The sequence below is a fragment of the Dipodomys spectabilis genome, unplaced genomic scaffold, assembly GCF_019054845.1.
Source record: "Dipodomys spectabilis isolate Male_0828 unplaced genomic scaffold, ASM1905484v1 ptg000009l, whole genome shotgun sequence".
In the NCBI taxonomy this organism is placed as follows: Eukaryota; Metazoa; Chordata; class Mammalia; order Rodentia; family Heteromyidae; genus Dipodomys; species Dipodomys spectabilis.
Genome location: NW_024870686.1, coordinates 24,672,019 through 24,684,465, shown reverse-complemented (window position 1 = coordinate 24,684,465; position 12,447 = coordinate 24,672,019). Strand labels below are relative to the sequence as shown.

The 12,447-nt window shown below is 46.9% G+C and overlaps 1 protein-coding gene across 2 annotated transcripts in view; it reads left to right on the top strand.

Moving 5' to 3' along the window:
- Nucleotides 1-6,085: 6,085 nt before the first annotated feature.
- Nucleotides 6,086-12,447, top strand: part of Galnt7 (polypeptide N-acetylgalactosaminyltransferase 7) — a 122,959-nt gene continuing 116,597 nt past the window's right edge. For both annotated transcript variants that reach the window (XM_042701053.1, XM_042701056.1), the window contains exon 1: nt 6,086-6,273. In XM_042701053.1, the coding sequence (XP_042556987.1) occupies nt 6,148-6,273 (126 nt within the window). In that variant the 5' untranslated portion in view covers nt 6,086-6,147. The remainder of the gene's footprint in view (nt 6,274-12,447) is intronic.

The window sequence follows — 12,447 nt, the reverse complement described above, 5'->3', positions numbered from 1 at the left end:
CGCTGGTGGCTCAAGCCTACAAATCTAGCTATGCAAGAGGCTGAGATCTGAGGATTGCAGTTTGAAGCCAGCCCAGGCAGAAAAAAGTCTGTGAAACTCTCATCTGCAATTAAGCTAGTAGTGGAGCTGTGGCTCAAGTGGTAGAGCACTGGTCTTGAGCAAATAAAGCTCAGGGACAGCACCCATGATCTAAGTTCAGGACTGGGACACATGCACACGTGAGCACATACATACACACACATACACATGTTCTTTGAACAAATCAGACATTCAGAAGCTGAAGATGGTACAAGTGCTTTGTTCTTCCTGTCGGATTGCTTTGTGAAATTATAGATTTTTGCATTGGATAAGCTCCTTTCTCTTTGGCTCGTTTCCCTACATAAAAATACTTTCACATCCCTGCCAAGATTCTGGCTATCCAAATGTGTCCAGTGTGGTCCAGAGTTCAGTCTGGCCCTGACATTAGCATCTTTCCATTCTGCCCCTTGAACAAATGTTATGCTCTAAGAGAGTAATGGCTGTAACAAAACAAAGACAAGTCCCTTTTAAGCATCAGATCTCACATTAATGACTGAGGTTCTGGGCATGGCTGGCAGATAATCTCTAAGAGATTATTAATATCAAGAAAAGACAAGTTAGTTTGTTCTAGGTCTGTCAGTACCAGGTTTTCACATGAAAGTTGGTGGAAGTCTGACTAGCATACGTTTCTTTCAGTGAGCAGTAATTTAGCTTGAAATTCCTATCAGTTCATCTTGGAATCATATTACTCATTTTGGCCAGATAAGATGTACCACAGTTTATTCTTCTTTTCCACCCAACCAAGTAAAGGCAAAACTACCTACATATATTTCTATTAAAATAATTAGATATAATTGCCTTTTAAGACGCTGATACTTGTTAAAGTATGCTTTCAATCTTCTCTATAGTTGCACACACGAACATATGAAATATACTTTTACTCTCTCCAACACTGCCCCCTTCTCTTATGCAGACACGGCCAACATTCTAATAGCCATTGACAAATGAAAATGGTCCTAGCTTTTAAGAAATGTAGCCTTTGGCCAGGCATGGTGCCTCATTCCTGTGATGCCAGCTCACTGGAAGGCTAAGCTAGGTATACCATAGTGTGAGGCCAACTGGGGCACAAGAGTGAGATCCAGGGCTGGGAAAGTGGCTCAGTGGTAGAGCGCTTGCCTTGCATGCATGAGGCCCTAGGTTCGATTCTTCAGCACCACATAAGCAAAAAGAAAAAATGCCAGAAGTGGTGCTGTGGCTCAAGTGGTAGAGCACTAGCCTTGAGCTGAAGGGCTGAGGGACAGCGCCCAGGCCCAGAGTTCAGGCCCCACGACCAGACAACCCTCCCCTGCAAAAAAGAGTGAGATCCTATCTATATGAAAAACAAAGTAAAACAAGAAGACTGGAAATGTGGTCAAGTGACAGACTGCTCCTCCACCAAGCTCAAGGCCCTGAGTTCAACACCCTAGTCCTACCAAAAAAAAAAAAAAAAAGACAAAAAAAAAAATCCTTGCTCCAGTAAAGGTGATAGCTGAACAAACACCTATAAAGTAGAGTTATATGTCCTCTGAAAGAGACCTAAGGGCTGGTGGGAGAGCACAGATGGACTCAATCTAGCAAGGAGAAGAGGCTGGACAGAATCAGAGAGTTCTGAAAGAATTGACATACAGATTGAAATTTGAAGGAGTAACAAGAGTTTGGTGGGAGAAGGTGGTGTAGAAACTACCAAGAGCATCCTAGAAAAGGAGCAACACGAAGGTCTACCGGTGAGAGAACCGGACCTGTTCCAAAAGGAAAGCATTACAATGGCTATGGTTCTTAAGATGGAAAAAGAAGACGTAACTGACCAGCCATGAGGCCATGGAGATCAGCAGAGGCACGCTCACAGATGTGCTGATAATAAATTCAGGAATTTGGGCTTAATTCTAACAGCAATGGGAAAGCTGTTGTTGAATAGGTTTTGAGCAAGAGTGGTAAGAGATAAACATTTCAATCACCTCTTAAATAAACGGTTAAGTCAGAAGAGCACTCTAAATTGTGGGAGTCCAATTTATGAAGAGGTAGTGTTCCACAGTGTAAAATCCAAGCAGCCTTTAAATAAGCAATTTTTGTTTTCCTTTACAACACTGTAGGAGACCATTAACCTCATCAAATGGAAGCCTTTGACAAGTTTTTTTTATTCTAGATGAGTAGAATTTAGGAATGATCCACAAAGCCTACCATCAAAATAGTCATCTATGTCAGGAAAAAAAAATAAGTAAAAGGCAGAGTTTAACGTTATAAGTATTCCACATAAAAATACAAATCTACATCTCAACCACATATTAATATCATAAATTAATCTCAGAACTTCAGTATTGGAAAGGATGTTAAAGATTATTTGGTTCAATGCCTTCCTTTCACAGATAAAGATCGTATCCCAAGTTATTTCTTTGCCAGATAATCAAATAAGCAATTACTTAAGATATGGATTTTTTTTTTTGTTGAAAGACTCCAGTATATTATCACGGGTAACTGAATTTTTACAATAAATGGAAAACAAGTATTTTGGCCCTGATATTTGATTACCAACTCTGTTCACAAGCTTCCAAATAGCTTTCCATGCCCCTACCTATTATTATTAGTATGAACATCCTTGTGTAATCTGCTGATTCCGCACTAGATGATTCATGTAGGAAATCAGGCTGCTGTGTCAACCTGCAGCCCTATGGAGAGGCCCATGTAAAGGGGAACAGAAATCTCCTACTGCCAGAGAGGAACTGAACCTTCCTGTGGGTCATGCCAAAGAACTTGGAAGCAGATTCTCCAGGCCCCAAGAAGCTAAGAGATGATGGTAGATCCATTGACAGCCTGGAAAGAAACTTACAAGAGGCCAGAAGTACCCAGCTAAAGCATTCCTAGAGTATGCAGCTAAATGTATACACCACTCTGTGTACATCATTTCAATCACTGCAAAAATATGAATTTAAATGAAAACTATCACTTTCTAGTTCTGAGCAGCCTTAGTAGGATTTTGAGTTAAGAGGGAAACAATTGCCCAGTAATGATGGCAATCAGATACCAAATAATCATGGTTCTAATTAAATAATAGCTATGGAATTTTGCCTTTGAAAGGAAAACTCCAGATGAAGCAGAATAGTGGCCTGACCTCCCTTGTAAGTTCTACGTTCCCTTTTTTTTTCATCTAATTATTCACTCTGCAGTTCATCCCACATGTTTATTAAGCTCTTTCTGCACATCAGACAGAGAGGATACAATAATAAACTAGATAGACAAGTCTCCAGGCTCTTGTAAGTTTTATCTGAGGGTGGGAAAGAAATCAAGCAATTACAACACAGTGGCAATTTATCAGGAAAAACGTGAGAGTGTATTGAAAACATCTTAGCAGGGTACCCATGCTATCCATCCGTTTTGGTGGAAAGAAATGTGGGGGAAGGGTCCGGAAAAACCTTTTGGTAACTGACATCTAAGCTGGATGTTAAGGTGCCAGAAGATATTTCAATTGAAAAGAACTCCCTGTACAAAGGCCTGAAGGCAAGCAAGTTACATTTAGTGATTTAAGATTTTCAACTTCGATACTGCAGGGAGGGAGGCTGGGCACAGGAAGAGCCCCAGAGGAGTATAGCCCAAGGAACAGCACAATTCCTTAGGGATGGTTTCTCTTCAGCAGAGATGACATCTGGGGAAATTTCAAAAATAAAAATCTTTAGGCCTATTTTACCTCCTTTCTGGGAGCACTTATTTCTGTAATATGTATGTAATATTATAATGCATATATTATATAAAGTGATTATAGTCATTACTTGACAAAGATGATATATGTAGTGACAGGAATGTTGAGATTGGAAAACCTGCTCTGAATCCTGGCTTCAAAAGGTTCATAGCAATCTCAGGCAGCATGATGTTGAGAGGAAATAACAAATGTAAAGCAACCTGCACACACTAGGTACTCAAAGAATTCTCTGTTCCAGTTGCCTTGGTTCTGAGATCCAGCTGACCTCTGAGCTGTGGGTGCCATTATATATCCTTACCACCTGGAGGAGGCTGTTTCTCTTAATAACCTCCACCTCCCTCCCCTACTCCCCTTCTCTTTTAGGTTCTAGCCTTTACTCTCTTGCCCAATGAACACTTCCCTGGACTAGACAGGCCTGAGGCACCCTACCATAACAACTCCAGTTCAGAGTAATCAGCTCCTCGGGCAAGAATTGTACCCAAACACAAAGACATCCTCCATTCACAAGCTGTACTTGATATTTGCATATGTACTTGGCCTCAATTACTCTTTTTGATAATATTGTGAAGTATTATAATCACTGTTTGGCAGATAAAAGCTTTGAGCTCCCATAGGTTAAGTGTGGTTCTTCCTGACCTAAGCTTTGAGTGCACTGCCTCATTTTCTAAAGAGTTCTGTCAACTTAATAAAGGCTGCCTCCCGGCAAAATTGGAAAAAAAAAAAAAAAAAGGGACATGTATTTTAAGGTCTATTTTCAGTTTCTTGTAAATAGAGAAACTTGGGCTTTTACAACCATGTCACTATTCATCAGTTTTTAACTTTGTGGCCTTTCATATGTATTTCAAAGTTTATGCAAACACCACAGGCAGATAGATCAGTGACAGTCAATGATCTTCTCAGTGTACTAACTGGGCCTTGGGACCAACCCTAGCATTTCAGTGGAGATGGGTCATTTTCTATGCTATACCCATCTAGCTATGCTCATTGTAACAAAAAATTAGGTCTCTTCTGTTCTTTGTATTCTAGGTCCAAGATTGGGATTTGAACTCGGTACCTGCCTCTTTAGCTCATCAGCTAGTCTCTGCCAGCTGAGCCTCGCCTCCAACCCCTAAACCACTTTTCACCATAGCCTTATTTTCTTAAAAGATCAGTTCTAAAATCTGTCTCTTCTGTGAAAATGAGAGTACAAATGTAAGATTCAATCACGGTTAATAATCAGGTTTTGCTCGTGCTTAAGTAGGAGGGAAAGAAATGCAAATGTGAGGTGATATGGGGGGGGGGGGAATAACCAAAGCTCACCATGTGATGACAGGTTTGTTTTTTAAGAATCTAATTATCCTGTTTAAACCAGGCAGTTTACAGAGCGGTGCGGACAGATACGGTGATTGACATCTGTAATAGGAAATGGGCACAGTGTTTCCTCCGGGAGAGGCACCTGGAAAGCTGAGCTCTGCGGGCGGCAGCAGAGGGGGAACAGTTCTAAGAATCCACAAAGCTGCCTTCCTCCCACCAGAAACTTATCCGCCCGTGGACACGGCAAACACCGCCTTCTACTTGGCTTTAGGGGGAAGGGTGCTCCCCGGGAGCACCTTGGGGCAGCGAGTCTGGCACACCTCACTCGGGCCTGTGTGAGGATCAATCAACCCAACGACCCACCAGTAACAATAAACCCTCCGGGCTATGAATCAGCCACGTGGAGGTCTGCGGCGGCGGCCGGCCCGGCCCCGACTTCCTGCGGGGCTTCCTGCGAGCCTCGGGCTGGGGGGGCTCGGGCCGTGGGCAGCAGGAAGCCGGCGGGCGGCCCGGCGGCCTCCAGGCTGGCTGGAGAGCCTGGGTCGGGGGCCGGGACGGGGAGGGGGACCTCGGGAGAGGGGGGTGGAGGGGGGGACGGCACAGGCCTTCAGGGCGGAGATCCGATCCTGAATGACCACAAAAGTTTGGGGCTCGGCTTTCCCGGGCGCGGAGCCGTGGGTCCAGGCGTGGGGGGGGGGGGTAAAGTGCTAAGTTAGTTACCGGGGGTGGGGGGGGGAGGAACGGTCGCGGCGCAGGGTGGAGGAGAGGAGGGAACTGCGGATCTGGAAAAAGGGCAGGTAGGGAGCGAGCGAAAGTGGGGAAAGCCCGGCGAGCCAGGCGGGCGGGCCGGCCCGAGCGCTGCGGAGGCCGCCGGAGGGAGGGGTGCGGCGGGAAGGGCCGGGGAGGTGTCGCCGAGAGGGGAGTTCCGGATCTGGAGGCGGAGAGGACGGCGGGCGTTGCGGCCGGGGTGGGGGAAAGGCCGGGAGGAGGAGGAGGAGGAGGCGGCGGCGGCGGCGGGGGAGGGGGAGGAGGGAGGAGGGAGGGAGAAAGGGGGAAACAGTGGCGGCGGCTGCGCCGGGCTGTGAGTCTCCCGCCGCCCGAGGAAGATGAGGCTGAAGATCGGGTTCATCTTACGCAGTCTGCTGGTGGTGGGAAGCTTCCTGGGGCTCGTGGTCCTCTGGTCCTCCCTGTCCCCCCGCCCCGACGACCTGAGCCCGCTGAGCAGGATGAGGGTGAGTGACCCGCGCGGCCCCCCGCGCCCGCCAGGCGGCGGCGACCTGCAACTTGTTTTTGTTCGCGCGCGCGCGTGTGGCCCGGGCGGGGGGCTGCGGGCGGGGGTCGCGGGCGTGGGCGCCGCAGCTCCGCAGGTGGTGCCGGGCGCCGCGCCGGCCGATCGGGGGCGCCGATTCCCCCCCACCCCCCCCCGGTACCGGGTCCCCGCCTCCTCCTCCCCCCACCCCCGCCAGCCGCCCCCTTTCCTCCCGCGCGCTCCCCCCGCCCCGGGGCTCCACCGCCGGCACCCGAGCTGCGGTGGCGGCTGGGGCGGACGCTCTCCCGCCGGGACCGCGGGGTGGAACCGGAGCGCTGGGTCCCGGGAAAGTGGGGGTGACATCCGACTCTCCGGCGCGGCGACCCCCGCGGTGGCGGCTGGAGGACGCGGGGTTGGGTCCAGGCTGCGGCCTGTGGCGCGTGCAGGCCCAGAAGGAGGCGGGATGCGGTCGCCGCCACCACCGCCGCCGCCGCCGCCACCACCGAGGGCCGGTGGGCCAGGCCCCACGGGGTCGCCCTTCCTTCCGCCGCCGCCCGTCCGCGGGGTGGCACACAGCGGGGCGAGGGGGTGGGGAGGCCGGGGTACCCCGGGTCCGGCCGCCGAGCAGCCGGGGAGGACGATGGCGCCCCGCCTCCGCCCCGCTCCACCGAGCGCGCGCTGCCCGCTTCCACTCCAAGGGCCGGGGCCTCGCCCTGCTCTGGCCGTTCCTCCGGTTTGCTTGGACGACCGGAGGTTCGAATCCTGCCCCTTCCACCCTCCTCCCCTTGGGCTCGCCGCGCTCCGATCCTGCTTCCTCTTTCCCGGCTGAAACTAAGTAACTTGCGCCGCGCCGGGGCGCGGAGCTGGCGGCTGCCCCGCGGGGACGCATTTGTCTGCCGCCTCGGACGCGGGGTGTTAGCCTTGACACCCCGGGCTTTTCCGGGGCTTAGCCTGACGCCTGGGGAGCCTTAGTTACCGCGAGCCCGGCGCGCGCCGGGCACCGACCCAGCCAGCCGTTGGTGGATGGAAGAAGCTGGCTCCTTCCCGCCCCCCTCACCCTCCGCGTGACCCCTTCTTCCCGGTGAACCGTCGTAACCCCCGCCATCCTCCGCCTTTTTCCTCCGAGACTTCGCGCACCCCTCCCCCTACGGGCCCCAAGAGCCAAGCGTGAGGGGTTCGAGGCCCCGGAGAAACAGGAGTTTGTAGGCGTCCCCCTGTGCAGGGTGCCTCTTGCAGGGAAGCGGAGCCGCGCCTGGGTGTGATCGTCCTTCCTGACTTTCCTCCTGCGGAGCTGCCCCCCCCCCTGCAGCCTTTGGGACGTTGAGAATCCCGGGAAGAGTGTGTCCCCCCCCCCCCCCCGTCGGATCTGGCCCTGGTCACAACTTCAGACGCACTTGTCACATCTACAAGTCTCTGGGGGGGGGGGCAGCCGGGCCGGGTTGGAGCCCCATCGGGTTATCTAAGGGATGGATTTTTGGTGACGTGTCACCTGTCCCTTTTGGGTGGGTTCCTGGCTGCCCTGGGGCATGGGGGCCTGTCTTAGCATTGTTGCTCTCCCACCCATAGCTGCTGGGATCACGGAACGTGACACTTGCTTGGGGACATTTAGAGTCCTCGAATGGCCTTTCATGAGGGGGTTAGCCCCTAATTCTCTAGGAGGAAAGTTACGGGGAAATGGACTAACGGTGTCCAGGATGTCCTTTACTTCAGCGCGGTAGCCCTTCCCAAACTGAGATACTTGGTGTTGAGACCCGCTCAGCCACACAGAGCTCATTTAAGGATGGCGTGAGGTGATGAAATCCTGATTGCTATGGTCCTTTTTCTTTTGGATAAAGTTTGCCAGTGGATCCCATTGTGATTTCTCACAGGTGCAAGATAGACGCCAGATTTTATTATTTACCAACATAAATTAACATTCGAGAGAATGCTTAGGTATCAGAAGAGTGAAACCCTTTAACTTTCCCAGGCAAACAGTAATCCAGGCGAGTGTAGAAGTGTTTAAATCATAAGAGTGTAGAGACTCTCCATCACCCAAAGAACTCCTGAGACCCAAGCCCTGGAAGAGCCGCTATTATGGAAAATTCTTGAGTTTCTCCTCCTCCCAGGTGGTTTCTTTTATGTGGATTGTGATCGCAGATATTTCCATCCATTATGAGAACCTTGCTGCTCTAATGCTGGGCTCTCTCACCAGCCCATCTTAAATGGCCTGAAATAGGCTAGAATAATTAGTCACATGTAGGTTCTGTCTTTACATTTAGCATGCTTGTTCTGGTGGCTACATCGGCCTTATTCTGTGTGTGTGTGTGTGTGTGTGTGTGTGTGTGTGTGTGTGTGTGTGTGTGTGTGTGTTGTACTATCAGTATTCTCAGTCAACAAAATGAAGTCTGTTAAGATCTGGACCTTCCTTACCTTATTACATTATGTTTTACTAGTGTAAATTTACCCAGATTTTTAATTTTTACTTGTAAAGACAAGAGAAACATATTTCTTACCCTCTCCTGTTTGAGTCTTTGCCCTTTAAAGGGAATGATTTGAAAAAACGATCTTACTGTTCCAGTCCTATTTTGTTGTTTGGTTTATTGTCCATCGTTATACTCAAACAGTTTTGAATGCCTGCTTGACATCAGGTATAATGCTAGAAATTAAAGAAGCACTCTTTGCCCTTAACCTCACAGGTCTTGTAGTATAGTGAAATACACATTAACCAAGCCTCCATAAACAATGTTGCTACATTCTGTGGGGGGGGGGGGGGGCAGAGAGGTGATCATAAAAGCATTCCCTGAAGAAATTACATTTGACTTGAAATCTAAGAGATGAAGAAGAGTTGTTGATATGGGAGTAGGACGAGACAGTTTTGGAAGGAGTAATAGAAATAAAGATTCTGAGGCAGGAGGTATGGTGAACGAAGGGCGGGACTGGAAGACCAGTGAGTGGAGTTGGAACATGCCAAGGGAGAAGAGAGGTGGAATGGTGTTACAAAGCTAGGGATGTGTCTTACACACCATACTCAAGATTTAGGTCTTAAGAGCAATGGGAAGATGGACATGATCACGTTTGTGTTTTGAAAGACCACTGTGAGTGGCTGCGGGAAACATGCATATGCTGGACATAGAAGAGATTATATAGCTCAGATGACAGGTTACATTGCTTGCTTGGTTTGGCTGAGGAGTTGGAGAGATGAATGTACTTTTAATTCATGAACTATTAAAGATGCAAAGACCTCTGGGTTTGGTGGGATTGGATGTGTGAGTGAAGATATTAAGAGGTCTAGGATAATATTCTGAAAAGTTGGGATGACAGCATTTGGACTTTTTCTGTTGTACTTGGTTACTTTTTTTTTTTAATGCCAGCCTTGTAAAAATGTAAAAAGTTCCTTTAATGAAACAAATTATAGTATGTTTCAGATTGACACCCTTTCCCTCAGATTTTAGACCTGAATGTTTAAAGTTCAATCATCAACTCTGAAAATAAAAGTTTGTAATGGAAATCTTGACATATTTTTAACTTTGGTAGTTATACTGAAAGGTTCAGTGCTGGTAAAACACAGAGATACTTCTCTTTAAATACAGCCCTTAATACCGAACCATTAATGCTACCTACGTTCTGGACAATATGTGGTAGGACCTAATTCAGGTACTACTCTAAGGCCAAGATGACTATGTGATAAACAAGCTGAAAGATTGGAAAGGAATATCGATGAAATGAGGCTTTGTGGCAGAATTGACCACCCTGTATCAGTTCCATGTTAACGCCTCCAAATCATTTTACCTCGGTAATACTCATCCTTGTGAACTGAAACGTTGTGACCTTGACCTAGAATCTGTTTCACATAGTTAATACTATCAGGGACGGAGCCAAGTAGCAGGGTAGTCACTGTTCTTTCAGTTCTTCTTCCCTGACAGGATCGTTTTTTGTTTTCTTGTCTCTTCCCAACCCTCCACCACCTAACCACCATCATAATTTTTTTTTAAATCCCCATATCACTAAAGAAATCCAGGTTTATAGACCTCCTCAAATTAATACAAACCCGGGTATGTTTTTCAGGGTTGAGAATTAGAAAAGCTTTTTCTTTTCCTAGAATTTCTGGTAAACCAAACAGAGCCTTAGACCATGGATAGCCCTTTGGGGAGAGAGCTCGTCATAGACTTTCTGTCCTGTCTCTACTTGATGCTAAGTCTGAGCAGGCACATAATCAAATTTTTTGTTAGACAACATGAAGTAAAATGCATCCATGTCTTCCCCAAAGGATTGGATTTGCGTGCCTAAAATGTTTAGTGGCGTCCTAAGAATTTCTGTATTCAGAATTTCTATGGAGGGGTTTCCCACTTCATGGTTTTAGTAAGGTCAGCCAGAATCTCCATCTCTTACCTCGGTAAGACTCTGTAGAGAATACTGAGACTATCTGCTCTCAAGAGCAGATTCATCATACTTTAGGAAGGGGGTTGAGAGGGGAAATAAGACATCCCTTGATCCAGTAGCAATGTAAAGAAACTATATAAGAGCTATCACAAGGGTGTATTTCATTAACAGCCAAGCTAATTGGTAGAAAGGTTTAAGATAGCCATCTGGGAGTGTACAGATATCAGTAAGGGGAATAAAAACGGTTGGACAACAGATTTGGGTCATTCTTTTGTGACTTATGCTAGCTATGTAGGATGAAAGATACATGTAATTGGGGTTTCTGTATAAGTTGTGTTAAGCCTGTCAATAATGGGTTGGAGGAAGAGAAATGAATGCATCATGAAAGAAAAGTAAATTCTGAGCCCGAGCCACCTGTAAACAGAATATTTGCCCAAATTCAAACTTCAAAGAGTTGGACGGCAAGATTTCAATATAGGAAGTAGCTGTTATGTGCAGGAAAATCATGATGATGATTCAGCTTTCAAGTAGATAATGGTCTTTGTACTGAGTTCATATTCCTGCAGATTGAATATAGTCTAACAAGAAAAAGTAACTAAATTAGAACATTTAATTTCTAAAATATAATTGACAAAGCCTATGAAAGGGTTTATGATTGTTTTTATATGAGGCAGAAGGAGAAGCATAAAGTGGAATTCACATAAATGGTGATGGAATTTTTGTAACAGTTGGATGATATATTGATATTATAAACTATATTATAAAATATAGTACTATTCCCTCAACAGTTATTTTACATATTTTTGAGTGTTTTCATGTCACTTGTTGCTCTAGGCATTGGAGATTGAATAGAGTGGAGAAGTTAGACAATCCTGGCCTAGGAAGATGTTACTCAATTCTTGCCATAATGTCCACATAATAGACATCCATAATAGCAATTCTGTAAATATATCTATGTGCTGAAGAATATCGAGAGTATCTAATGTGAAAGTATTTGTTCTCAGAGCTTACATTCTACTTGAGGACACACACACACACACACACACACACACGTAAGGCATGCATGTGGTAGACCACCAATCTTCCATTTGCACAATTCCTGTGTTTCAGGCTTTCTTTTGTTTTCTTGTGAGGCACTGGGCTGTGCAGAATGTCCAGGGCACAGACTCTGGTCTGCTCAGAGAGAGAAGCTATATGAATTTGTAGCAGTCATAAAAAGGTTTTTACAGAGGTGTGGGAGGTGGGAGTTGAGAAGGAAAAAAACCCACACCATAGTATGTGGCTAGAACTCGAATGTCAGTGGGCTTAAGTCAGGTAGAGTTACAAGGAAGAACAAGGAATAATGGCGAGACCAAAAAGAAATCCATGTATTTTTGTTTTGTATTTGTGTCGGTAGTGGGGCTTGAACTCAGGGTCTGGGCACTAGCCTTTTTGCTGAAGCTTGGCTCTCTACCACTTGAGCCACACCTCCACTTCTGGCTGTGTGGAGGTTGATTGGACCTTCGTATCCTGGCTAACTTTGAACCACAACACTCAGAGCCCAGCTTCTTGAGTCGCTGGGATTGCAAGCATGAGCCACCAGTACCTGGCTAGAAGCCCAGTTTTACTGGTGAAAAAAATGTTAGAAAAGTTAAGCTTGGGTCATATTTAAAGGAAATTAAATAGCAGGCTATTTCAGCATTAGAATTGCTTTTTCAAGGGAGTTGAAGAAATTGTGACATTAACCTAGCAATTCATATTCAACCATTCAGATATTGTTGAGTAGAACTAACTGGACTCCATTGCTGTGGACATTGTA